Genomic DNA, 27,893 nt, shown 5'->3' with positions numbered 1-27,893 from the left:
CTGAGATGGAAAAGAAAAAGAACTTGTGAAAGGGAATGTATAATTTTCTTGTACGGTGGAGAGCAAAAAATGGAGAAGACAAAAAAGTGACTGAGACGGAAGCAGCCGGCTAATGATTCAACAGTCAAGATTCAGGTAGTGAGACGTCTCCAGTGATGAGTGATGGACGGACAGATAGAGTGTTGGCCGTGGCCTCGTGGGAAACTTGTTCCTCCATGTGTCATTTCTTATGAATAATGTGAAAACAAACAGATGAGTCATCATATTTTCAGACAGAGTATGAATGTCCGTATCGTGGTCCAAGACAAAACCAAGTCCACATGTAGCCGTGATGTTTAGCTCTCCACTCGGAGGGATTGTTGTTGTGGTTTGCCAAAGCACTGCGTTAGCATTAGCCGCTGCTCCCGCTCTGTGTCTCCCAAAGCAATCATGTGTAGCTAGCATAGCTTAGCTTAAAGACTGGAAACAGGTGTAGCTTGCATAAATTAGCTTAGCTCAAACACTGGTGTAAAGCTAGCTGCTAACCGTTGTTTCCAATCTTAATGCTAAGCTAACGATCTAAGGCCGCAGCTTTATATTCACTGTACAGACATGAGACTGTTGTCAATCTTATTCTTGGCATGAAAACAAAAAGGCATATTTCATGAAATGGTAAACTAACAATACAATGCCCATTCAAAATGTGCCTGTCGTTAGGGGATAATTGCAACACCTGCGTTAATTCAGCTAAGCCTAAACGAGTTCAATTTTATTTAAATATGCTAAAATGTGAAACTGTTCCTTTTATAGAAAACATCTTCATAACTGATATATAGTTTTTATCTCGCACTGCATAGAAAGCTGCAACCTGTCGATGACCCATTGACCTACAGATGAAGCCGTGCACTGGTATTGGCTATCGACCTTCCAGTTTCCCCTCAGGGATCGCCCAAGTTTCATTTCCCCTCATTTAGAGAATCAGCAGCAGAGAATATCTATTTTACTAAAATTCAATAGGCCTGTTTTTTTTGCCCTTTCACACGGAGAGAAAAATACTTCACAATGTCGATGAATGTCAACTTTCTTGTTACGCTGAATACGGTTGAACAAATACAATGAACAACCCACCGTATTTAAAGAGTGTAAATGGGGTTGTTGATCAATAGTAATGTCTCGAGGGGCTAATGAGTTTTTTCCTTTTTAGTTCAATTTCTGGTCCCGAAGTTCTTCTGGCAATCACACCTACCCTCCTGTTTGACTATTTATAAGAATAGCATGATAGTTTGGGAGATTTTTATCATTTTTATTTGCCAAGAGCTAGATGAGAAGATTGATACAACTCTTATATCTGTCATTGAAAGCTCTGGCTCGGTCCAACGGCACACAACCCTTCGTTAGAGCACAATATGTGTGTGAGCAGTGAGCCCAGTCGTTTTACTGGTGATTGACGTTGATAAAAAGCCACAGTTTAGCTTAATGCTCCTTCAAAGCTCTTTGCGCTTGGGCAGTTCTCAGAGAAGAGGGGATTATTTTTCATGTTTCTTGGGAGAAAGTCAAAAAAACCAAATTCCATCGCGGCAAATGGGCCCGACACTTCAAACAGTTTCTCTTGCAAACTCACAACACAACACTGGGCTCGGTGCCCTGGTGTTATCTGAGGAGCTGCCCAGTTACTGTTCCAGTAGAGGATTACTCTGTCCACACACTGTAGCACACAAAGAAATACAGTTCATTTAGTTTGTTTGCATGTTTCTAACATCACCACCACGGAAAGAGAGAGAAGTCGTCCCTCACAGCCCCTGTCAACTTCAATACTTAATCATTTGGGTTGCCTTCTATTCCCCCCCATGGTTCCCATACAGATAGATGGACACAGACGATACAGGTCAATCATCTCAACAATCATCTGGTGAGAGCAGAATATTCTGACAAATCTGCTCTGACCCCCTCGGCACGGTCGCTCGGTGTGTCTATCTGAGATGTGTTTACCTGTGTGGTCCTGCAGCAGCAGATGTGCGATGCTGCTGCGGTCTGAGCCGTCAAATGGGATGTAGCAGACCTGCTGACAGGCCTATTACACTCTCACAGGGGGGGTGGGGGACGGGGGGGAATACTCTCATGCTATGAGGAGATACAGCTGTCCTACATATCAACACCAGAATCTCCTCCAGAAAAATGTAATAAATCATAGGTATATATACATCTAGATAGACATATGAAGGGTTCAGGTGTTAAATTACCCAACATGCATTGCTGTCAGTGGCAGTTGTCATTAATTCATCCCAGGACATCTGCACTGAAAACAAGTGCAGATGTTGTTATTTCCCTTCCACGTTCTGTACAGGCGTTTCAGATGAATGTGAATGTTTTCGAATTTCAGATCATATGTTCCTCTTGATATATATATGTTGGGTTATAGGTTATATATATTGCACATTCCATTCTTTTTTTACTCTTAAATACCCCTTTAATTCCCTCTGGAATGGTTCACACATAGAGAATTTAAAGTCTGAACAGTGATTACATTGAACCAAAGAAAAACTGCAAAAACAAACCCTCTGTTGACTGTGACCTCCTTTTCAGACATAATAATTTTAATTAAAATATTTCTAAATTGTGGTCAAGGTTTTGTAATTAATGACTCAGCTTCTCCACAATTTGCCTTTCCATAAATTTATAATTTACACTGTGATTTTTAAAGTTTCCTGTTTAATATTTCTCGTCTCTCAGCTGACGTGACTTTACAGATTTTTATCTCACGTGAGTTCCATGCGGGCGGTCGCTCATTGTTTAGTAGCTTGGAGAAGCTGAGCGAGAGAGACAGGAACATGGAGAGGTCTGGATAAACCAGAACCCTCTGTCAGACCTTATATAGCAATGGCTCCCTGCTACTGGCCTGACACAGTACACACACACACACACACACACACACACACACACACACACACACACACACACACACAAGAACACACACACGTGCACGGAGGAAAATCCACCACCTTTCCAGGACAGATGCTTTGTCACACAACAAGTATAAAACAGTTTGTAAGTATAACACGGACACTGATCAGTAATGTAAATGTTTAGTTTCACAGCGACGGAGCAGTTTCTTTGTATCTTATAAAAGTGCAGCATTCAAACACTTTACCTCCAGTGCCTTCCCTGCTGTTCATCATCATAACCCTCACACTGATCTCGTTCCATCATGATTTCCATTGCACCTGCATGGCTAATTTCCTGGTGGCAGAGTGGGTAATGAAGATGGACTTGGCGTGGCTGCTACTCTAACCCGACGAGTTGCCAAATGATATTTAGCCTGAACCACAGAATCCCAGCACTTTGTATGGTGTAGTTTGAAGGAAATGGTCTCTGTGTAAAATGCATTTTTCCCAGTTGAGTTGACCTCAGACCTTTGAATATTAAACCCAGTTTAGAGATGCAGGCACACGTCTCTGTAATAATAATAATAACTGTATCTTGTACATTCTGAGGGAGCCTCCAGTAGGGAACATGAAGATATAGAGGCAGGAGTGTGATGAAGGTTGCTGAATCCACTTTGGGAAATCTGCAAACAAAAACAAAAACAAAGATCAACAAATGCATCTGTTCCTGCCATGGCGCCATTTAACGATCATCACATGAGAAGCGGCTGCTGCCCTTTGTAGAAGAGCTGAAAAGATTAGCTGATCCACAAAGTATTTTAAGGATTGATTAATCATTTAAGTAATTTTCTGAAGCTTAAATGCCAACCATTACCTGGTTCCTGTTTCTCTGCTGCAAATATTTGCCGATTGTCTTTGTCAGAGCTGAAGATATTTGGGTTTCAGACGGTTGATCTGACAGAGCCAGAAACACGAGGATGACATCTGGACTCCGGGGAAATTATGATGGACAGTTTCTCAATTTTCGGACAGTTTCTAGACCCAAGCATTTGATTGAATAGTAGAGAGATGTAGGACAGTGAGGGACAGGAGATGATTGTGTTTGATTGTGTTGTTTGTTTGGTTGATAAAATGTCAGAACAATCTGAGAAAAATTAACCCAAACTCAAGGTTACATTTTAAGATAAGATAGATAGATATAATAATCCCAAAGGAAACTCCTGTGCTTACTTGCTCCAAGATTACATTAACAGCAGCACAATTGATTACAATAGAGGATTAAGTTTGAATAAAAATATATAAAGTGTATATGGAGTAAATGCACAAGCAATTCCTCTTTGAAATAAAAGACTAAAAATACATTATCACACTTTTCTTTTATATTATTACCATCTCTCTCTATATCTGTCATGTCTGGGCTTGTAGGACCTTGGCGGAGGTCTGAGCTCCTCTGAGTGCTTTGTCTAGCTCGTTGTGTGTTTCATGCCAGTAGTATCCAGTCACACAGGTCTTGACAGTGCATGTGTCTGAAGAGTTCCTCTCATTCGATCTACAGTATAAAAGCATTGACCTGCTCTTACAGTCCACTCTGTAGATTGTTCACCCTGTTGAGATGGAGATCTGACGCTGACGTTTCCCCCCCCGACGCCACACAGATCTGAGCGCAATCGATGCTCGGCCCGATGCATTCGAGGCCGGCTGTTGTTAAGTGCGGATCTAAAGCTCCCTGTCGCTTACTTACAGTGAGGAGAATTGCCTCGGGAAGACACGCACTCGCACAGCTTCTACACACACTCACAGATTGTCTCAAGCTCCCCAGATCGTGACAGCGCCAATCAATAGCAGCAGCCAGCACCCATTCCTTCACCTCCTGCGTCTCTCAGTCGGATTAAAGAGGGTGGAGGAAATGTCGTCTGCCTCCATCGCTATCTTTGTCTCTTTTGTGGAGTCCACCGGTTTGCCTGGCTTTGTGTTCTGAAGCGAGCGTTCTGTCGACTGACCTTCAGGCTTCTGGCTCCTCTCTCTCACTGACGGGTTCTCTTATCGTCTTTATAGCGCCAGGGCGAGAAAGAGTCTGATAAAGTCTTTTGGTTGGAAAAAAAGAACATATAGGAACATTTGGATAAGACTACTTATAGAAATAGCATTTGATAGGAACAATTTAGCAAGACATGACGCTAGCATCATACTTGACACTGATCAGACACTTATTAAATTAGATTATCTTTATTGGTAACACCTGAATTTGTGCATTTATGGTGATGATGACACACTAACAAAAATAATTTCAATACAAACTTCCAATTCACTTAAGCTTCTAAATTTCCATTAGAATTTTTTTATCAAACTATTTATCACCAAGATAACAGAAAACAAATTAAGGAATACTTACAGAGGTTTGTCCTTGTACAGCAGAATTATGGAAATACACATTTTTGTTCAGGATCCCTTGTATTTTATATTAATGTACTTTTAATTATTGTGATGAAGAACTGTTCTGAGTGGGACATTGTGCAGGGGCATTTGCATTTTAAGATATATAAGACATTTAAAGCAAAGTTATTTAACTCTATCTATAAAGAAAGCTGTTCCAGTTCTGAATCACCACAATGACAGATTATAGTCTCAAGTGGTATTTCCGTTTTAGCTGTAATTCACACGAGGGCACTTCTACCAGGACCTCTCTCACAGCCTTTAATCAGAGGTTGACTTCGGTAAAAGGTTGGAAGTTAAGAGGGACTCCTGGGTGTCAGGACATTTATCGCCCGTTGGCCAGAAAACATTTAATTGTAGAGAATACACAGGCGCGTGTTTTTCACATGAAACCTGGATTCTGTATGCGAGTGTGAGGGAGTCAGCTCGGGACAGAGGAGGCATGTTTCCATCTCTACTTAAGGCTGCGGACTGTGAGACAAACTGCCAGATTGTTTAAGACTTGGAAGTAGACAAACTGTTCTAATGAAGCTGTGTGTGTTTGAGTGGAAAGTGTATTCAGCTGTCTCCAGACGAGGTATCATCCGGCCGTCCATCGCTCTAACTGTCTTCTCTTCTTCATCGGTTTTTCCCCTCCTCTTTGATGTGCTGCCTGATAAGCATTTTGTCACATCAGATCCATTTTCTCTTGCTTCCTCTCATTTGTCCTCCTTCATAAGCCGCACCCTGTCAATCCTGATCAATGTGAGGTCAAAGGTCAAAGGTCAGGGGCGTGTGGGTCTGCTTACACTGGGTTTCTCACACAGATACTGGACATCTGGTTTGTGTGTTTCCATAATATCATTATGTTTAGTTTTCTCTCAAGTGGAAATAAAAGGTGATATATATGTATTTTAATGAAAAGGGGTTATTGTGTAGCCGTGTGTCTGTTAAAGCTCAGATTGTGCGATCGCCAGTGAACGCCCATGTAAAGTGTGTGCTTGTGTGTTCACTGTGGCCAAGTGTGAGGCGATGCAGGAATAAATGAGTCCCGGAGACAAATGCAGGCATTAGTCTTCCACTGTGCAGTGTGTAGAGGGAGAACCAGCCCATTTACTGCCTCAGCTGCTCCAGGGATCACACTGACGTCCATACAGCTCCAACAGAGGCCCCAAAGTTTTCACACAACAACATTTGTAAACATTCTCTAAAGAAATTCATTTAACTCTGGACGTTTTCCCTGAAATCCTCCGGAGGGGCTGAATGTGAGAATACAAACAAGAGGAAAAACAACTCTTCTGTAATTTCTGAACGTGTGTGACCAGCAGAATATCCTTCTTTATTGTGAAAGGCAAACCCAAGACCTAATTTTCTGGAGTTCATGTTCGTGTCTTAATCTCGTAATTCTAAAACGGCCTCAAGTAAACACCGAATCAGCATAAAAACACATTCTCATGGGATTTTTGTTTGTTGCCACTAATTCCATGTGTATTTCTTGAGTCTCTCTCTCTCTCTCTCTCTCTCTCTCTCTCTCTCTCTCTCTCTCTCTCTCTCTCTCGCCCTGTGGACAAACAACATGATCAATGATCAACAACTTCATCAACAGACTCCCTAAATCCCAGTGGGGAGTTGTGCACCTATCGATTACGTGTGGCTGGTTTTAATTATTGGTGAGTGTGTGTGAAGGGAGCAGGGTCAGCCTCCCTTTAACCACTAAACGTGCATGCGTGTGTGTGTGGGTGAGTGTGCGTGAGTGTGTGTGGCCGTGACCCACTGTTGTGTGAGGGGTCAGTTTGACCTCATGATAAATTACTTCCTGTGATGACCAGTGACCTCCTCACCTATTGTACGTGTCAGTTGATGCTTGTTCCTTTGAGGCCATTTGTAACTGACTGACAGCCCCCCCCCCATGCATATTCATGCATACACACTCTATTTATATGCATATTTAACGATATGCATTTATTTATTTATTTACATATCCTCACTGTTTCACTTCCACACATGTGTTTCCGTTGGACCTCAGTCAAATCTGAGGCTTTAATCAAAGTAGTTTTTCAACCTGCTTCCTGAACAGGGTTTGAACAGGAGTGATTTTTATGCTCTTTTGTTTTGAAATGCAAATACTGTAAATGTCACCTCAATATTTCATGATGTAAAACATTGCAGAGTATATATATATATATATAAAAAAAGTGAAATGATCTGGCAAATGTTGCAGCGCCCTTGGCTCGTCCTCTCAGCTGTCACCCGGGGGAAGTTATATTTGAACAAACTATTTGTTGTATCATCTTTTACAGAGGCACATGTTTTTGGTTTGTTTCAGACCTCTGCCACTTACATGGGGAAGATTCCTGCAGCAGTTTTCCAGGGTTCACATAAATCAGACACTGTATTATTAGAACCCTGCGGCAGCCTTTCAAAATACAGTTTTGTCCAACATCATTTCTCAATAGTTATTTTTTGAAAACTCAAATTGCATTTTGAGGTTTGATATCTGCACTGAACAATGACTTGAGACGTCAGGAACAAGGAAGCTTTGTCTATTCGATTGGTTATAACTCTGTGTTTTTCAGCAGCTATTGACCTGATTTGAAAGTTGGATGGAGTCCCGTGGTGGGGGGAGGTGGGGATGGGGCGGGGGGTGCGGCACTGTGCAGCGAATTCAAATGAGCAAAATTGCTAAAGAGCCGTTTTGTGGAATATTAGCCTACTTTGCTAAATACGCAAAAACAAATGAGGCACTTTTACGAGAATAAGTTGAGCCAATTAGAGATTTGCCAGGAGCTGACGAGGAGGAGGGAGAGATCTCAGAGAGAAAAGCTGGGACATTATTCAGTAGTTTTGAAGTCTATTATCTAATTAGAAGTCCGTTAGATTGAATTGTTTTTATGAATAGGTAGATTCCAAGAAAACTCTGAGGTGCTGTCATTTCAAACGAGTAAAATTCTACCAAAATCTAACTGGCATTTTTGGGGCATAAAATCTTCCACAGGGAGCCAATCAGAACTAGAGATATAAGTATGGGTTTAATACATTAACTCTAAATAAAGATGGACAACGCGTCTCATCTTCCTAACACTAGCAACAAATGTCCGTCCTGCGCATCTGGAGCCAGATTCTGCGCAGTAGCAATTGGGGGGAGGAGCTGTGGTAATGAGGTCCTGACCAATCAGGTGCCAGTCTCGATTATGACGTTACAGCTCGTTTTTTTAAAGACAGGTCATATGTCGATGTGTTGCCTAATTAAGAAAGAGCGATTTGTCGTTTATTCTTTCAGTATTCATGTCCTGTAAGTGTTCCAGTGTAGTAATAATTTCTCTCATGGTCACAGGATCAGTAAGACACTTTCTCATTCCGACAGACCGGGCCTTCGATTGATATTTTCTCCTGCTGTGGATTTACTCGTCACTGTAATTGGTGCAGAAGTGGAGCAGCACAGAGTGGCAGGTCTGTGAGGAACGAGAGGGAGGGAGAGAGAGTGGGAGAGAGAGATAGAGAGAGAGAGAAGGAGGAAACACCTCTGAAAGCAGCAGCAGTGTTTGAGCTGCGTGGGTGTGAATGGGATTTTCTCCACGATGTTGTGGGAATATGAAGTGAAAATGAGTTCACTGACAACATGTCTGTTCATAACGCAGCCTGACATCTACAGGGTTTATATAATTAGCCAATATTGACGAATGCAATATACTGATACATATTCTCTGCTTGTATATTTGTTTAGAATCAATTTTTAAAGTTTTTGAATATATATTTTAAGATAACAGTTTTGTTGTTGATTTAAAAAAAAAAAAAATGTAAATATCGCAAATATAAGTTCCCTCAAAATCAACATGACCAAAGTCACATGTATATTAAACTTTAAATAAATAATAACGTGAACTTTACCCTTTATACCCCAGTCCTACTGTATTTCATAATCAAATCATCCAATTTTTACATTTTTGAGACATTTTAGCATCAGTGTGTTGTTTCCCTGACGTTCAGCCGCTGCTCAGCCCACAGACGTGTGTGCACGCAGGGAGACGTGTGACTGCGTCTGAGCCGAAGGCAAAGTTACGGCTCGGGCAACCCTTTGAAGTGCCGGGTTTGTGATACGCGAGCATGTAAACTCATTGTTTCTGCAGCGTTTGAAGTCGTCACTCTCTCTTTCGGCTCCTGCATCGCTCTGTATTTGAAGCGTGTCGGTGTGCTCATCTGCAAACACATGCATGTTTGTTTGTGCAAATTATAGAGAAGAGGACGAGAAGGAAAAGAGGGAGAAGGTGGAAGAAGGAGAAAATCGAGGGAGAGAGAGAGAGAAGGCGTTGATCTTCTCTTCTCTCTCTCCGCAGAAATTTAATTGGTCCTCTGAGAGTTTCCACACATATTGCACTATAATTGTCTGTATGGTTGAGTTGATCTCACCTGTGACACGCACACAGACCCACACACACACAGACACACAAATCTTATCCATACCTGCACACCTGCTCGAGACATTAGAATATAGAGCAGTATATTCGTGCCCTAAAGCATCATGGAGGATGAATTGTCTCCATGACAGCGAGGGTTTAAACATCAAACGACAGCACCAAAGAAAAGTATTTGTGTGTCTGTGTGTGTGTGTGTGTGTGTGTGTGTGTGTGTGTGTGTGTGTGTCTGTGTGTGTGTGTGTGTGTGTGTGTGTGTGTGTGTGTGTGTGTGTGTGTGTTTCTGCAGCAGGTCTCTTAAGCAGCAGGTATCTTTTCTGCTTCTTGCTCACAACAGGTTATGAAGCAGGTCCACTTCCTGCCGTGCTGCTATCAGCTCTCATAGCGAACGCACCTCGCCTCCATATTGGTTCCCTTTTTGATTTCCTGTCAAGTTATTGCTGTTGTTGTGTTTCTCAGTTTCGGCTGAAAAAATAGCCACAGATGATGTTATAAGGTGGAATGAGTTTCAGCCCTAGCTTTTGGGTCGGTCTTCTTCGAAATCTCCTAAAAAAATAATAGAAATCTTAAAAAGGTTCCGGGGTACAAAGGTTTTCCCAGTTTCTCAGCTCCTTTTCCTTTGAAGACAATGCTCTGCTTTGATGTTGCCTTGACTGCTGCAACATGATGTCAGCTGAAATATCTATCGTGAAAGAAACGGCAGCAAATGAAGAATTTAGATCTGAAATGTTGGATAAGAAGTGTTCATCCAAAATGAGTGCAAGTCAATTACAGATTAAAAAATCTCACTTTTAGAGAGTTGGGTTTTATGCAGTTTCTTGAGGTTATGTTTTTGCATCAGTCTCCCTCCTGGTGTTTTTGTAAAGCATGACTCATCAGCCTGTTAAGCTTCAGTGACAACGCAAATCAATTTTTTCTATTTCTAGCTTTAGAGAAGTTTTGCTTCCCACCGCGGTGACATACAGTGTGAAGAACTAAACTTTTTACACATTTCGTTATTTTTTTTAAACTTTTTGAACCCCTCTGAAGTGAAACGTTTTATCACCTCCATCAGGGAGGTTATGTTTTCACCCCTGCTGGCTTGTGGGTTGATTTGTTTCTCTAAAGTAAATTCATTTATTCAGCTGGATTGGGCCTCGGCCGAGCTACATGTTCTACTCAGTGCCATTCTAGTTCTAATGTGAATAAAGCTGATGTTGCTTCCCTCGTTAAGACGTTTGTGGAAACAGGAACAACCAAAGCAGCTTGTTCTTGTTGCTGTTTCCTGAACGGCGTCGTGTTGTAAATGAAGTTGTGAGAGCGTGCTGTGAAGGTGAGGCGGATCTGTCAGGCTGTAACTGAAGAAGGGTTCAAACACAGGGCAGCCTGCTCTACCTGCAGGCTGCCTTTCATGATGTTTGACCTCTCTACTTTTCAGTGCTTTAATTTGATTTAAAAAAAAAAAAAAGTGTTTGGACCTCGGCAACAGAGAAGTAGACGGGGCAGAGGGGCAGAAAATGTCTGTTCAAGGATAAAGTCACAATTCTCTGATGCAAAGACACACGATAGGTTTTTGTTGCGTGACGCTCGGAAAGAGGCAAAGTTAAAGAATTTCACATAAAACTTTTATCGAAGTTGCACACACACACACACACACACACACACACACACACATACATACACACACACACACACACACACGGAGAGAGTTGACTTTTCTAACCAGAGCCCTCCTTCACGTCGCTGCAGCTCCTGAGGTTAATTAGGCGGGACGTCGTCTGCATATTTGACTAATCCACTGAGAGTCTGCATTCCTGCTGCAGCACCTCTCCTCCATTATCTAATCTCAAGTCGCCTCATCATTCTATCTCATCTCCGCTGGCTGCACGGCAAACAAAGGGAGAAGCCACACGGCACCAAACTGAGGGTTGGAATTTGTACATGGTGGAGCAGGACATCAGAGCTGTGATAAGAAAACAGGTCTTTCTCTAGAGAATCTCCTCTTTCAAGTTGTTGTTACATAAGACTAAAGCTGCAGTGGACAGAATTAATTCATTTTTCATGGATACTGTGCAATAGAGAGTGAAAACAAGCAGTATTAAAGGACAAGGGTGGGACTATCACCAGTAGTAGAGGACAGTTTACCTGTGCAGTGGCATTAAAACCCATAATCCCAGCCTGATCCAATAGTCAGAAATCCAACCTCTTTGGTTCAAGGTACATGCACAACACAAATATATCCTTGTTACTCTAGATTTGAAATCTACGGCAGATACTGGAGTCGATTGCATTGATATTTAGTGGATTTTTTCAGGCCTGGACTTTAAGAAAAGAGTGAAGGCTGCCACGAGTTCCTCACTTGGGATTTCTGAACTCATTTTATGTTCAAGTGGTTCTTTTAAACTATTTTAAATTGAACAATTTGCCTTTATCAAGATGGAAATGTGTCTAAATGCAAAGTTACGATCACCAGATACACGCAAAAGTATTTTCTAAATTTGTTGGATTTCTTACTGTTTTGTGTTTCTGATTTGTTCCTCAAAGTAATAATTCACAAAATGCATAAGTGTTAAAATCACCCTTTATTGACGCCCACTGCTGGTGTCAGTGCACACACGTCCATAAGCCTGCACTCTACGACATGGCAAAGGTGTTGTAAACACAACACCTTGTTAGGCTCACAGTGAGGCTCACACACTGAGAACAGCGTCCACACAGTCCCTCACAAAGTGGCCACATATGTTTGTTTGTGCAGTTTTTTTTATGAAGGTTGTGCGACTGCTGTGCGTTGATATGCTGCGTTTGTGGTCGTGTAGGAAAGGTGGATTGTGTTTGAGGTTGTGCGGAGGTTGAAAGAATCTTTGTCGAGTTTGAATGAATCGGTGAGCAGGTGTTTGAAGGCAAATGTGTTTGTATGTGTTGGGTTCAGCAAACAACTATAAGATATAGAAAACAACTTAAGGGGAGTGTGTTGAATAACGCTGTATTTAATGAGGTAATGAATTAGAAATAAATTGCAAATGGAACTCACTTTAATATTTCAATGTTTGTGTAAAGGTTGGAATGTTTTAATCGTCTCTATCGCCCGAGTCCGAATGAATCAGACATGACGCAGTTAATTCAAATGCACAGAGTCACACAAGGTTGACGCACTCGTCTGTGATGCCTCCTCTGCTGCCTCACTCTGGTGGAAAGCAAGCGGGGGACACCCAGATGTTTCTGATGTTTGCAGTGTCACGGTTCAAAATCGAGAATTATACCTTTGTGTGTTACTTTAAACATTAATATCAAGCACATATCAATAGCAGCAGAAGAAACTGACGTGTTATTTGCTCCTTGTTGTCTTTATTTTTTGCCTCCATGGCATTTTATCCGTCGACTCTCCCTTCGTTATCTGTCAGGCTGCTAACAACCGCTCCTACTGGTCGTACAGGTCAGCGCTGAAAGGGGTCAGCAGTACGATCGATATAGACACACACACACACACACACACGCACACGCACTCGCACACACACACATATTGAGTCAGATTGTGTTCAGACAACCCAATAGAATGAAGCTTGTGCCGTGTTTCTCTGTCTGTGCTCTCCTGCCCTCTGACCTGTGTGTAACATCGAGTTTGTGTGTCTGTGTGTGCGTGTGTGTTTACTCTTTTGTAGCTTATTTGTAATTGATGTGAGTGAGGTCCACGTTTGTGTGAAGAAATCCAGATTCTCTGATATTTTAGTTATTTCAGAATTGAATTCAACAAATGAAATAGTTTTCCCTGTGCAGATGTGCATCGATCACTAGAAAGACTTATTCTTGCAATCAAATAAATCTATGTGCAATTTTAAGAATGCATTTCCCTAAAATAAAAGATATCCATTAAAAATTGCAATAACCTACGTTGTCTTGAAAACCTGTCCATCTTCAGTTTCCTGCAGCCCCACATATCTAATGTGTTTCATTAACACTGTGAGACACATTCACATTTGAGCCTGTGCTCTTCCTGTCAGACGCAACACTATGGGGGTTGTCTTAAATAAAATAAAAGGTGATGTAGTCGCCTCTGGAAGTTGCATGATTCCGATTTTCAGCCCAGAGCTGCTCTGACTGGAATCTACCTAATTAGAGCTTCTCTCTGACGGTCGTGCTGGAGTTAATGTGAAATAGAGAGGTCATGTAATTGTAGCAGTGGGAAAACCCTGGGCTGCATGAGTGTGATATAGTGTGTGTACGCGGGAGTGTGTTGTAATGGGTCTGGTATGCCCCCAGGCTGTGTGTATCTGGTGATCCTTATGAGGGTCTGTTTTGTGTGGCTCTGTTTGCCTGCTCAGCAGAACAAGTGTTGACCTCACTCGCTTTATATATTTGCCAGGATGATGAAACAGGCCTTAAACTTCTCTGGCTGCGGCCCCGAAATGAGAAAATCTCTCGCCTCAGGACCCAAATACAATAAAGCAAAGAATAAATAATGAAATAAATGCGATTCTGCTGTGTGAACTTATGACTAAAGAAGCAAAAAAAGCAAAATGACGTCCTTGAAGAGGAAAATGAAAACAAACAAGAAGAGAACTTTGGCCTCTTTATTCTCCAATATGCAACTTCACCACTAGATGTCGCTAAATTCTACACACTGAACCTTTAAACATCACAAACCCCCCTTCACCATCCATCACTTGGCACCTTCCGAAGGAGCCTGGATCCTGATTGGCTGAGTGGGGTTTGTCACTTCTTTCCTGTCAATCAGTGCAGGTGACAAACTTGAACAAACCAATGGAATGAAATATAAAATGTCCATATTTGTGAGTGAAGCAAAGAAACAAACTGTGTGTGAAACTTTACCAGAAGAGTCTCACACACAAAATGTAACTTTACTGGACACATGGAAACCAGTGAGTTATCAGTCAACATGTTAACAAACACCTGGCAAGGATAGAGGGATGTTGTTGTTGTTTGTTTGAGAAACTGGAAATTAATTCTTAATGTGTGTGTTTCTTCACAGCATGTGGAAGGGCCTGAATGTGAACTGCACAGACAGCTCAGGATACACACCTTTACATCACGCTTCACTCAATGGACACAGGTAAGACTACACACGTGTGTTTATAAAGAGACATTACACTAATGTACAGTTATAGAGCAGGTGATTTATTTTTGTGATGTTGGATCTAGTCATGAGTGTTGATATATAGATGATCATGTAGACCAAGAAACAATTCAGAAGTAAATCAAGAAAAACATAAAATTCTAAAATGTTTAAAAGACTAAACTATTAGATTTAGTGTTTATTTGATAACTGACTCAAATATCAAAATATATTCAAAATAAAAGCTATGTAATTCAGCTCGATATAAAGCAGTGCAGCAACAAAACAAACGTTGTGCTTTTATCAGTTTCACAGACAGACAGATGTTTGTGGAATTATTAGGTATATGATTACTGCCAGTATTTCACTTAACCTAAAGCGAAACAGCAAAACTAGCTAAAAAAGATCATGTTCAAAAAAGGAATTTCTGTTGATTGGCTTTGTGCCTTTATTTTTGAGTTGTTGTGACTGTAGCACTGAGGAAACACAGTGTGACTCAGCTGTAAATCTGACTGCTGTCACAGTTTGGTGGAACTAAAGGATTAGTCCTGTGTTTTGGTGGCAATTAAGTGGCATTCCTCCGTCAGATGGACTGGAGAGGAGGGAGGAGGGAGGAGAGAGGAGAGAGGAGAGAGGAGGAGACGCTGTAGGGAGGCAGAGCTGCAGCCTCACAGTGAAAATTAGTCCGCCAACAATAAAAGGCTGCAGAGCTGTGATTTAGCATTGAGGTGGGAAAGTAAAAAGAGAACTGGCAATTAAGATAAAGACGGAAGAAAGTGCAGTATTCAGAGATTCGTTATTCAGGCTGAATGTGAATTGTTTTTTTTAGATCGTTCATGTGCAGAAGTTCTTTTTACCACATTAAAAAGTTTCATATTCTCATGTTTGACCCTGAGATCCTCCCGGTGCGAGTCTGCTGTTTAGCTGCTGCTTAAAAAACCTGATTGAATTTATATGAGATCATAATAAATGAGTGAAATTAACAAAGCAGTTTAGTTAAGCGTCCTCTGGCCTGCGCTCACCCTCACCCCTGCTCCCGGGAGACGCTCTGCCCTCCTCCCAGCTTCCCCTGCTGACATTTTCCAATGCAAATGAAGCACTTCACCTTTCCTCCCCCGACAGAGGTGACAACTTCAGCTGGAGGCTCGCTCGTACGAAACGCTATCACTGACACGACTGTTGAGCAGCTGCTAAATGAGTTTCCAGCTCAAACCGCAGCTCTGTGATTTACCACCTCATCTATTCGTTGTAATGGAGATTACTTCGTACTCTGCAATTTCCCTGTGGGATTAATTAAGTACTTTGTTTGTCCATCTGTCTGATTGTTCGCCTACCGCCCCCCTTCATGTTTGTCCTTAAATAATAAGGAGACAATGGCGTTTTGTCAATTCTTGATCATTTCAGCTTTAACCCCTTATTTCCTCCATCTTTTACCCTGAAAAGTAAACTGGCTACTACCCCACAGGTGTCTTTAAATCCCTTTCATAGTGTTGCTTTAAATACAAACACTGACATCAACAAGGTGATCACACTGTAGTTTTGTATTTGAAGTTTAATGCCATTGAAATATTCAAACAAATGTCCACTATAAAATATATAAAAGTTGTGTAGGACTTTATGTTCCAAGTTAACGTTGTTATATTTTGAATTAGGGGGTTAAAACTCTGTTCTCAGTGCAAATATGTGACACTGATGTGATATTCTATAAAAATGGATTCCAGGGCTTTGTGGTCTTCTCTCTCCGTTCTCTCCACTCTATTGATCTGTGTCTGTCTCCCTCTCCTCCTCTCAGGGACGTGGTGCTGAAGCTGCTTCAGTTCGAGGCGTCCACACACGTCTCGGACAGTAAAGGCTGCTTCCCGCTGCACCTGGCCGCCTGGAAGGGAGACGATGATATCGTCCGAATCCTCATCCACCACGGACCCTCGCCCTGCCGAGTCAACCAGCAGGTAAACACCGGAGCCTCTCCGTCACCCTCACCCTCGTATTTCAATGCCACCTTAAACTCCAGTTTTTTTATCATATCCATCCATTAAAATAAGACTTAATAATTCCCATCGTGAAATGATACCAGCGCTGCCACAAGCTGTCGTTTTTATGGCTCCTGTCCAAACGAGCCAATCCCGTGGCGTCCCTGCTGATCTCTCTCTGATAGCCGGTCGAGCGATTTCAGCTCCGCGAGCGTTCGGCCTGCCACTGCTGTCATCCCTCATCAGCAAAAATGACCTTCTTCTTCTCCTCCTCCTCCTCCTCCTCCTCCTCCCTCACTCTCTCCCCGTCCGTCCCCGCTCGCAGCATATTGATGATGTAACGGCTCGCTGATACGCTGCTCCTTCAAGACGTGCATGAGGTGTTAAATCAGAAGTGCTGGCTAAAATTTGAATGACTAAGACGTCTTTTTCAATATTCCCGGTCCTGATGGTGCTGCAACGACAGAGCCGACCCCCCCCAGGTTATTGGATCGTTATTTCCTCAGCTTAATAAGCACATTTTGTCACCATTTGCCAAATCTCTTGCCTCTTGTGTTGTTGGAGCCTAATTGTTCACCGGGATAAATGGTGTCCCCTTGCCCCCTGAACCGAATGTGGGTGAGTTTCCTACCCCGTCAATGATTTATGGAGCCGAGCGTGCTGCTGTGCAGGCAGAGTGAACACACTGAGTGGAAGCTGCTGATTGAGAAGCTGCTGTAGGTACAGTAGGTGCTGACTCTGAAGTCAATGTGCGTCTCAATGGGTGTGGTTGCTATTCCACTCCAAGCACATAAGCAAATCTCCCCTCACCTGCTTTAAGTTATGGTAAATTGTGCAAAGTAAATCCCTCCATGTGTCCTGGTTCTGTTTAATTTAACGAGTCCTTCACTAAACCCTGGAGAAGGAGATCTCTCTCTGCTGTTTGTGTGTAGGAGGTGAGATTTGTTTTTCCCTCGAATGCATAATTTCCCAGTCAAAGAAAGTTAAGGATTAGACCGTCTAATGATGTCGAGTCAGTATTTGTTGTGGTGAGAAAAAAAGGTCAGAGAAGGAAAGGATGTGTTTCACAAGCTGTGGCTCCTTCACCCAGTTTCTAAAGCAGTTTGGATTTTTATAAATATGTGTGGCTGTTCTTTAAAGTTCTTGAGACGATCTTCTTATCTCAGAAACATAAATATACATTACATCACCACTATGCATCCTACAAACAGCCCTGTCTTTTTACCGACCCTTTCAAAACAAAAGCACATCCTGCCAGACCCAGGTTTTTACGACAGGAGATGGCTTTTGTCCACAGAGGCGACAAAATCTAAGTTTTGGGAAATTAAAACACACGTTATTATTCGTAAAATACACACAGATTACTTCAAATTGTATAATTGTAAATTGCTGTTATGAAGCTGTGTGCTGCACGTTTTTGTCATCACGTGTCTTCAGCGTGAGAGTTCAGTCGTTCACATGGCTGCAGGCATAAATATTAGAGGAAGCTGTATAGAGTGTTTCTGTGTTCATGATGCATACGCTCGGATTCCCCCCCACCACTGTCTTGTCTGCAGGAAAAGGCACCACTGCATACATTAGTCAGCGTGATATACCGAGTCTGGCACACGCCCCCACCCATCATCGAGACTTACAGCAGCAAACCAGTGACTGCATATTCCCCCTGCCTCAGTGTGTCAGAGGTGGAGTGTGTGTGTGTGTGCATATATCTGTGAATGTGTTTGTTTGCCTAGTTTTATTGGGCGACTCCAATGGTGGCACACTTATTTGTTTTAATGCGTGAGAAACATTTATCCTCACCTTTGTGCACGAGGTGACAAATGCAAGAGGATGCCACAGAAAAGCTGTAATGAGGGAGAGAGCGTGAAGAAAAAAAGCAAAGGGAGTGATAGAAAGAGAGGAAGAGGAGGTGTGTGTGTGGGCCGGTTCCCCACTGCAGCCAATCGAGTCTTATCTGAGGTTAGTGTGAGTTATTAGTCTGCGATAAACCAGTTCCAGCCCACTTTTTACTGCCTAATTGGTCCCAGTAGTTCTCACTCAGCTGTATTTGTTTGTTGTGGGAGTGTGTGTGTGTGTGAGAGAGGTGAAGCTTGTCTATTCAAACAGTGCGTGCATGTTTACGTGCGTTGTTTGTGCGTTAGCGAGACAGTGATTGACGGCCTGTTTACCCGAGGATTGCACTCTGCTTGCAGGGCCAGTGAATGTTTTGACGACTGAGGCGTTGTTTGTTTTCATCTCTCTGCGTCTCCAACACAGACCAACTCAGAAAGCTGAGTTCGTATCTTTATCGCCCCCTGCTGGTTGGCTGCAGTACACGTCATAAACCCTGGCTCCTCCGTGTTAGTGGATGGGACATAAACACTCAATTTCTTTGTGGTTTTCCCATTAGCCGTATTCAAACACCAGTGCACTCTATAGTGAGATAGCCATTTTATACCCTATATGGTGCACTCAATGTTTCAATGTTTCCCAATGCAACAACTACTGGTCACTAACCGAGCGGATCTGTGTGGGTGTGTTTGTGTGTGTGGGAACCTCTGAGCTTCTTCTGCATCTGTTTGTGAGAGAATGTGGGTGAATGACCAGGTCACGTATGTCCCCCTGTGCTGCAGACACATGCCAGGAATGTTTTCTTTTCCACCGACAGAGGATTGTATCATTCCTTTCTCTCTCTTCCTCTCGTCCTCCTCCCCCCTTTTTAACTCCCATTTGTCGGGAAGAAAGGATATTAACTGCCAAAGATAAGATTGGAGGGATGGTGAACATTTGCTCTGCATTATCTTCACATGAATCATGTTTCATGTGAAGATAATGCATGATTCAATGTGTAGTAATATTAGGATAATGTGTAGTGGCATTCATGCAGTTAAAAACTTCCGACAGGCCTCGGCCCAGGTGCAGCGGGGCTCTGGGAACCTGTAAACTGTGTGAACTAAGCTAAAGAGGGAAAGGTCGGGAGGTTGCTCGCTACCTGTGTGCTTCCACAAATGTCTTCCAGTGTTTCTGCTGCTGTGCGTTCACCTCCCAGTTGTGGTAGAGTTCCATGTATACATGTTGCTACCACACTCCAAAATGAAACCACATGTTTCCTGACGATCTACATGTGAACGTGGCCTCTCGGAGAACACATGCTGCCATTAGAAAGTGCTCCGGGAAAGTCCTTGATCAAACATCTCCTACCGCCAGGCCCTGCTGCTGCCAAAACACGCACACACACACGCACACACATATACACACACATACACACACACACACACACACACACACACTGAGCCATAGGATGTTTTCTTATGGTTAATCAGCCTGACACTTCTAAATTAAAGTTCAGTAGAAGAAAACTGAGTCATCTCCACATGAGTCAACAAACTACAGCAAGGAGTAATTATTGTAAAGCTGAGAGCAGATTGTGTTTGAGTGTTGTTAATTGAGTGTTACGTGAACATGCAGAAAAACACTCACAGGGGTTTTCTATCTGCTTATTCGCAGTTAAACATGAAGATCAAAGAAGAGGTGAACGATCAGAATTACAGGATTAAAAGTGAAAAGCTGGTGAAATCCTGATTTATTGAGTAGTCGTCATTAATCACTTTAATCTGCATCGAGTAGGAAAACCAAATGTTCTCTGGTTCGATCTTTAAAATATGAGGATCTGCTTCCAGTATTTCTTCTTTTTCATCTCTCTCTCTCTCTCTCTCTCTCTCTCTCTCTCTCTTTCTCTTTCTTATCCCCTCAGCTCTCCTTCACTCCTCTTGGCCTTGGGTGCTTCATTCACTTTCCATGTTCACACTCTTAATTAACTGCTCCTTTTCCTTATTCCATCTCTTCCCCTTGGCTTTCTATCCCCCTCCACTCCTTTTTTCTATTTCTTATTCTTTATAAAGAGAAGGATGGGCTGTTTCTCCCCCCCCATGCTTCCTTATGGGGGGGCTTCCTCACATTCTCACAGAAAATCAGCAGTGTCTCCTGATAATGTTTCCTAATGGTAGCATATATATTTATATATATACATATAAGGTAAATCAAATTGGGCCGAGCACAGAACCCTGAGAAAAAATGCAGCAAAAGATTCCCGTTCTTAATACAAGACAAGAGCAGAAAGTCTCATCTTGTCGTGCGTGTGTGTGTCCTCTATTTATTTACCCAGCTCTCCCCAGGCAGCGAGCTGAGCTGCTGGGATTATGAGATTCTGTAACGTAGACGGGGCTCATCCCACATATCAGCCCATCAGCATTAACACGGTGTATGTTCGAGTAAATTAGAAAAACCTCTGCACCTCAACGCCCTGGCTTCATTTCAACCCCGGCCTGTCTGATAAGGCTCGCTTATTTGCATGGAGGCTGTTTGTTTGGGCAGTGATGGTGTTTACTATGGGAAGTGTGTGTGTGTGTGTGCAAGTGTGTGGGTGCAGGTAAATGCACTGTAAAGACTAAATTATGCTCAATGTTAGATATGTATAGAGAAATTGGGGCAGTGTAGCCAAAGGTTCAAGTGAGACGACCATAAGGCGCGAGGAAGAGCTTGGTGGGCTATGAAACCTTAATGGAGCAGGATTGATTAAAAAAGAGCTCAAACAAGCCAATGCTTTTTACACCTCTTCCTCTTCTCTGTATATTTGTGACCATTAACTGTACAACAGCGACATGTGACACCAATTTGCACGGGCATGTCAATAATGTGCTGCCATGCCGGGCTGATGTGGCATTAGTGGACGGCTGCTGCTCCGAGCACAATCAGCAACAATACACCGCGTGCTGGATGATATTGGAAAGCTGTCAGAGCGAGCGTAATGGAAATATATCGCCCGGCTCGGAGAACACAGAGGCCGGATTTTCTCTCTTTCTCCCCCTTCCCTCTCTCTCTCTCGCCCCTCTTCTTCTCTAGCTCCCTCGTCCCGTCACTTTGTGTGTCTGCTCACCTCTTTGTCACTCGTCTGTCCGTCAGGGAATTGCATTTTCCTTATCTTGAGCAGCATGCACGAGGTGCAGTGCAACAAAGCGTTATTGTGCGTTTTAAGGCTGCAGAGGCAATAGCTGCATTCTCTGTTCCACTGGTTATAATGTGTAGATATTCTACTTCTACTTGTTGCATTCACAACGTAGACATCATCATCTCATTTTTAAAGGTCTGTTGTATAAATGTAAACGATCAAATGTAGTCACAGGGTCGGCTCAGCTGCTGTCGTGGAGCATTCGATCATATCACGACTTTCCTGAGCAAAATGAGTTTCAGTTTCATGGACTCGTATGTTTCTAAATGTCACATTTCTCTGATCATTTCAAAGTCTTCACATTAAGATGTTAAATGTTCTCTCCAGCTTGAAAAACAGCAGTTGACAAAACAACGTCATCAACCTGGTCAAGTAGCTTTTTCCGGAGCTTAATTAATGCAGTCACTCCTGAACTGATTCAATGGAGTTGAGTTGATGGGGTCGAATCTCAGAGGTTTCAACATTATTAAATTGTTGTTAAAACCACAAAAAAATCTATTCCCACAACTAATTTGAGCGTGAATTACTGGCTAATATGACCTTCTCAGGCTGCCATGAATTATTCAAACACATTAATTTGACTCTGGTAAAACACAAATGCTGCATAATTCGAGAGTTGATGTTTGGAATGAAGTGCAGCACATAACAAGCAGCAAAGTGGAACACATGTTCTAATCTTGTTTCCTTATTTTTCTTTTTTTTAACACTCTACTCGGTGGAAATCAGAGAGAAGGTTACTTGACTCCAGGAATTCAGATTTTAACTTTTTGATGTGTCTCTTGAGTCGGAGCTCCCGTTATAACTTCTGCCATCTGTTAGCGCTGAATTCCCAAATCTCTCTGCATGTATACGTGTTGTGAATGTTTGTGCATTCGTGTTAACAGCGAAGCCACATCTGTCTGGGAAAAGCCACCATCCACTGGTTGTACTGGATTTGCTCTGCACAGTGTTGAACTCATGTACTTGCAGTTAAATCCCAGAGAGAGAAACATTTATTCATGATTTTAAGGCGTCACAACTATAAAGCAAACAACCAACAAACAAACAGGGGGTAAAAACACAACCCCCCCCCGGAAAAACCACAGGGCTCTGTAGATGATTTCTGCTGGTAACGATGGAAACCATAATCTCACCCCCTTCATATTGTGCATCCAGTGACTTGAGTGTAAATGATGATGCTCTGACTGGGGCGTCTTGAAAAGTAATGGACTCGGCTGGAAAATGCCATCAGTTCAGGTCTCGCTGCCTCTTCACCTCCTCCTCCTCCTTGTGTTCGTCAGGGGACTTTGTTTTTGTATTAATGTTTAAAGAAGGACATGTAATTGATATATTGTTGTTTACCTGGGATCATAGATGAAGGACCTATCCTCCAGACACTGCCAAATACTGTCAGGAGCAAATGGAGACGGATTGCCCTGTGTTTCTGTGTCTGGGACTCGGCAGGAGTGTGTGTGTGTATGTTATTGTGTGAGGAAGACAGTGTATACATTAGTGAGTAGATAAGAACTTAAAGGCTCCCTCAGGAACTGGAGTCACTCCAGTGGAAAATAACAATAAAGTAGAAAATCCACACAGGCGCAGAGCAAGTGGAGTTTATTAAACGTAATGCAGCCAACAATTACACCGGTACACTGCGATGCATGTGAATTACAGTGTGCGTCAGTGTGCGATTATTGTGCTTACACTACAGCGGACCTGCAATCAGACCGGCTCTGGAACGTTCCACCCGCCAATGAACGGAGGGGTGTGCGAGCCGAGGGGCAAACCGAGGGACGCCATTGGTCGAGAAAGCAAAGCTCACATCTTTTTCTTTTTTCTTTCGCAGCTCGATCACGTGTATGTTGTGTGAGCGTGTGTGTGTGTGTGTATATATATGTGTCTTTTTCATATAGCAGCTCCTTCTGTATCTCTTCATCTCTCTCACTCGCCGCTCGCAGGGCTGAATGAAAGCAAGGCGCTGAGTGAGGTGGGGAGCCGACCAGGAGAGAGGGAGGGTTGTGGCTCTGGGGAGAAGGAGTGTAAGAGGAGGCGCGAGATGAGATCTGAGCATTCTGTTCACGGTGTGTTGGATCGCGATCGTTGGAAGTTTGAGAGGCAGGGGAATCTGAGGGAATATGATTGAAGGAGAAGGGGGAAACGTGTCAGGGAATTTTACACACGAGTCGCTCTCAGAAAATCTGTATTTTAAAAGACACGCTGCTGTTTAGACCACAGACTGAGTGATGAATGAAGATGAACGACATCTCTCCCAGATGCAAAATGCTGCCATCTTGCTCCGATGATGTAATGTGGAGCCAGTGTGCACAGTCGTGACCCTGGTGCGGAGCCACAGTGTCAAGGTCCTGTCAATGCGTACAATCGACCAATCACGAGTCAGTCTCAACCGTCAGTCATGTCACTTGAACATACATCAAGTGATGAGAGGAGAATCCTAGAATGATATTTAACCTCTACTTTTCTGGTAACATACATATCCCTGTCACTAACATGGAGGAGGTGGGGTTTAAGACCTCAGCTGCCAGTGTCCTCCATCTTTATATATGGTCACACCCACCGTGATGTCACCCATTGGTTCGTAATCAGCCGTTTTTGAAAGTTTGGCATTTGCTCCAGCCCCATCTTGGATTTTCGAAACTAGAAGTAACCATATTTGGATGAATGGGGGTTGAGCCTGACCGATAGAGCGCACGCCCACCTGCCTGCGACTTTCTCCTCTCCTCTCACACGGTCTCCTCCTCCTCCTCCTCCTCCTCGTGGATAAACTCCAGATTCACATGAATGCCTCTTTTTAACTTCGCTATTCCCTTTAAGAGAACATCCACTCAAGTTTATATGATGTACGGCTGCCAAATCATCCATTTATCAAGTGTGTAGGGACATATACAGATTTAATCCCTGCAGGCCTCAAGTTCTCGTTAATCTCTCTCCACTCCCTATCTGTGGTTATCCATCATGTTGCTCTCTCTCTCTCTCTCTCTCTCTCTCTCTCTCCTGTATGCGTGTCCCTCTGCCTCAGTATCCTAGTCATTACTGGGCTGTTTGCAGAGCCGCGGCACCTCAGGGACCACCGGTAGTGTACTCTCCCTGACAGGGGTCCCCAGAGAGGCTGAAAGTCGCTCTGTACACAAGAGCCTCCTCTCTAAGTTCAGAGTAACCTTTGAAACTCACACACTTATCTCAGAGATCTCAGGGCCAGAGTGAGACCCGGGTGTGATAAATTAAATGGCACCTTTTAATCGTCGTAGAGGTTCAGGCTACTCTGATAAATCATTTTTTCTACTTGACTATGATGCAATTGGTAGAGTTTTGCTTGTAACTTTGTACAACTTTACAAAATCCATGAATGTGACAGTCGAATTGAGTTTGCCGTCTTGGCTCCGACCTCCTCACACCCCCACAGATGATTACATAACGATAATGGGGGAGTGATGAGAACAAGAAACCACATTTACTAGATCCAGAGAGTTTCACACGCTCGTAAATATCTGTCCCCAACACATTCCTGATGTTTTTCATCAAGATCAATGAACTATACTTTGTGAAATTGGCAAAAACATCACCTCTATCATCTGTTTTTCCCTCCTCCTCCTCCTCCCGCCCCTCCACTACCCCCACCTGCCTATCTTCCTTCTACCTCTCACCTGCTCTGCTGCATCCCTACATCCCCCCATCCATCTTGTGTCATGTTTCCCTCTCCTGCTTTCCTTATCTCATGTTGTGTTTTCCCCCCTTTCGTTCGTCCACAGAATCATGAGAGGGAAACGGCTCTTCACTGTGCGGCCCAGTACGGCCACTCGGAGGTGGTTGCAGTGCTGCTCCAGGAGCTGACCGACCCCACGATGAGGAACAGCCAGCAGGAGACGCCCCTGGACCTGGCGGCGCTGTACGGACGACTTCAGGTGAGAAACGGATTGATTTTTAAATTGTGTTTAATATCGCTCCAGTACCCATAACTTCCTCACCTGGCTCCTGAGCCTGTAACAGCCTGATGACCAGAACAGATAAAAAAAACAATATCTGATCCTGTTCAAATTGAATCTTTGATACGACCCAGAGGGGAGAAGCTCAAATTTCCATTTCCTGGAATGATTCAAACCTTTGAAATGGATGAGGACAGAATTGGTCATTGCAAGGGCACTGCACCACTAATGAAGCTTAATATGCTGGGATTATTTAATTCTACCTCTGACAAAATGTGTGACGCTAAAGTCAGTTGAGGTTGAATCAAAAGGATTAAACTAACTGCATGTTGTTGCAAAAACAAGCTTCTGATCAACTGCAGCATCCGAACCATCGACAGGAAGTGAAGAACTCGTCATCCCCTCACAGGGGCGCCTGTCAAAGAGCCTGATCATATATAATAATATATAAGGCAGCGAGTGAACAGTCAGTTCTGGAAGCTGAAGCGTTGGAGGCAGGAAAACGGGGCGAGTGTGGACCTCTTCATGCATTATGCATCCTGGAGGACGTGGTCGCTGGCAGGTGAAAAGAAGCAGCTGCCGACTTCATCTGCATTATCCTCAGGACAGCAGGTCCACGGTGCATGTCAACCAGTCGCTCCACACCGAGGGAAGCTGCTGATTATTATGGAAATAAGAGAAAAGAAAGAAAACACGTCCTCACGCACTTCCTGTAATAGAAAGGCAGATACAAACACACATTTCTATAACTGGGTCTTTACTTTGGTGACAAGGACTCACACTCACACTGAGAAGAGTCTGCTCCAAACGCCTGCCGACGTTCACATGCACACACACGTCCTCTCTGCTGAGGTAGTGAGTAATTGCAGTCAAGCCATACAGGTTTGTCTGAGTGTGGATGAATAATTTATAAAAGCTGCACGGATTCCTCTCTCCCTCTTTCTCTCTCTGCATATTAATGAAGGGAAATCCCTGTGGTGGAAGCTACTGCTGTGTGCAGATGTAACTTACACAGGGCAAAAGTTTAGTATACACACACACACACACACACACACACACACACACAGGAAAGGAGGAAGCTTTCGAGAGATGTTCATCTTTTTGAGCCGAGCTATTAAAAGCACCATCCAGGATCAAAATAAGAAAGTAGCTCCACTGACGGGACTTAAAACAACCTCCTACTACAGTCAAGTGGATTGACAGGTAGTTTAATGAAACATTGCTACAGTTAATAAAGATTTAACATCGACTGAGAGAAGAATAAATCAAAAAGCTGTTTCTAATTTTGAACCAGTCACCATCATTAAGTGTGAAGCGTGAATCTGGATCTCAATACTTCTACATTTTAAGAAAGGTAATTCAAATCAATTTCTGGATCTGCCCCTTTAACTGGAACTGCGCCAAAATGTAATGGATCCTTTCCTGGCCCGTTTCCCATCTTTCCATTAAGTTTGCTGCAAATTGCCTCTTTATATTTTTTGTGCAATCACGTAATGGACAAACAAACCAACTGAACAAGGGTGAGAACATAATCTACTTGGCCGGGGCAGTAAATAACAGGCTGGACAGTTTAATTCAATTTCTCATACTCAAGCATTCTAAAACCGACCATTTCAAGGAAATCCAGAGATGTACACGACTGCTTTGCTGGGTTATGGTCTCTTTGAAGCAGGATCGTCTCCCAGAAGTATTTCTCTTATCAAGATGATTCATCAGCAGAACATATACTGTTTCTATTTTCTCTAGAATCAAACTCTGCTGTTCAGTGTTTCTTCTTTCTTTTTTTGTCGGTAGAATACATCTTCCAGGTTCCTCCTTGTATTGCAGTTTTGTCATCGCCGTGTTGCTTTGTGTATATTTCCGTGCAGGTGGTGCGCATGCTGGTGAGCGCTCACCCCAACCTCATGACCTGCCACACCCGCCGCCACACTCCGCTTCACCTGGCCGCACGGAACGGCCACCACAGCACGGTGCAGACGCTGCTCGATGCCGGCATGGACGTCAACTGTGTGGTAGGAAAACGCTAGTTTACAGATTTCAACTGCTGGTGAATTGTTCTCGTCTTTTATGGATAAATATAACAGAATAACAGGAATATAGATTTTTACATTTTTGAAGAAGAATGCATTTGGTGTAAGCTGGTGTTCTTAAGCAGAAAGTGGCTCTAACAATATCAGTTTTATAATTATTTCTTTTTACCTTATTGTCAAGGGTTGAGGGTGTTATTGTATTTTTGAATATGGCCTGTACAAATAAGGTTTAATGGTTCATTGATTTGCTT

The 27,893-nt window shown here is 43.0% G+C and overlaps 1 protein-coding gene across 1 annotated transcript; it reads left to right on the top strand.

The window, feature by feature from the left end:
* Window positions 1–27,829, top strand: LOC128429201 (ankyrin repeat and sterile alpha motif domain-containing protein 1B). Its single transcript, XM_053415478.1, has 6 exons — window positions 1–135; window positions 14,652–14,732; window positions 16,528–16,684; window positions 25,439–25,591; window positions 27,481–27,624; window positions 27,824–27,829. Exons 1-6 carry the CDS (start codon window positions 113–115, stop codon window positions 27,827–27,829), a joined length of 564 nt encoding a protein of 187 aa, XP_053271453.1. The 5' UTR covers window positions 1–112.
* The last annotated feature ends 64 nt before the right edge of the window (window positions 27,830–27,893 follow it).

Source organism: Pleuronectes platessa, chromosome 22, assembly GCF_947347685.1.
Source record: "Pleuronectes platessa chromosome 22, fPlePla1.1, whole genome shotgun sequence".
NCBI classification, from domain to species: Eukaryota; Metazoa; Chordata; class Actinopteri; order Pleuronectiformes; family Pleuronectidae; genus Pleuronectes; species Pleuronectes platessa.
Note: the sequence above shows the minus strand (reverse complement) of the source record. Positions and strands in the feature narration are given on the sequence as shown.

What these genes read in the sequence shown, in the direction of transcription:
- LOC128429201 (XM_053415478.1), top strand. Translation starts at nt 113, where the DNA reads ATGATTCAACAGTCAAGATTCAG. An exon ending in GCTTCACTCAATGGACACAG is followed by an intron (nt 14,733 to 16,527) that starts GTAAGACTACAC and finishes TCCTCCTCTCAG; the next exon opens with GGACGTGGTGCTGAAGCTGC. An exon ending in CGCTGTACGGACGACTTCAG is followed by an intron (nt 25,592 to 27,480) that starts GTGAGAAACGGA and finishes ATTTCCGTGCAG; the next exon opens with GTGGTGCGCATGCTGGTGAG.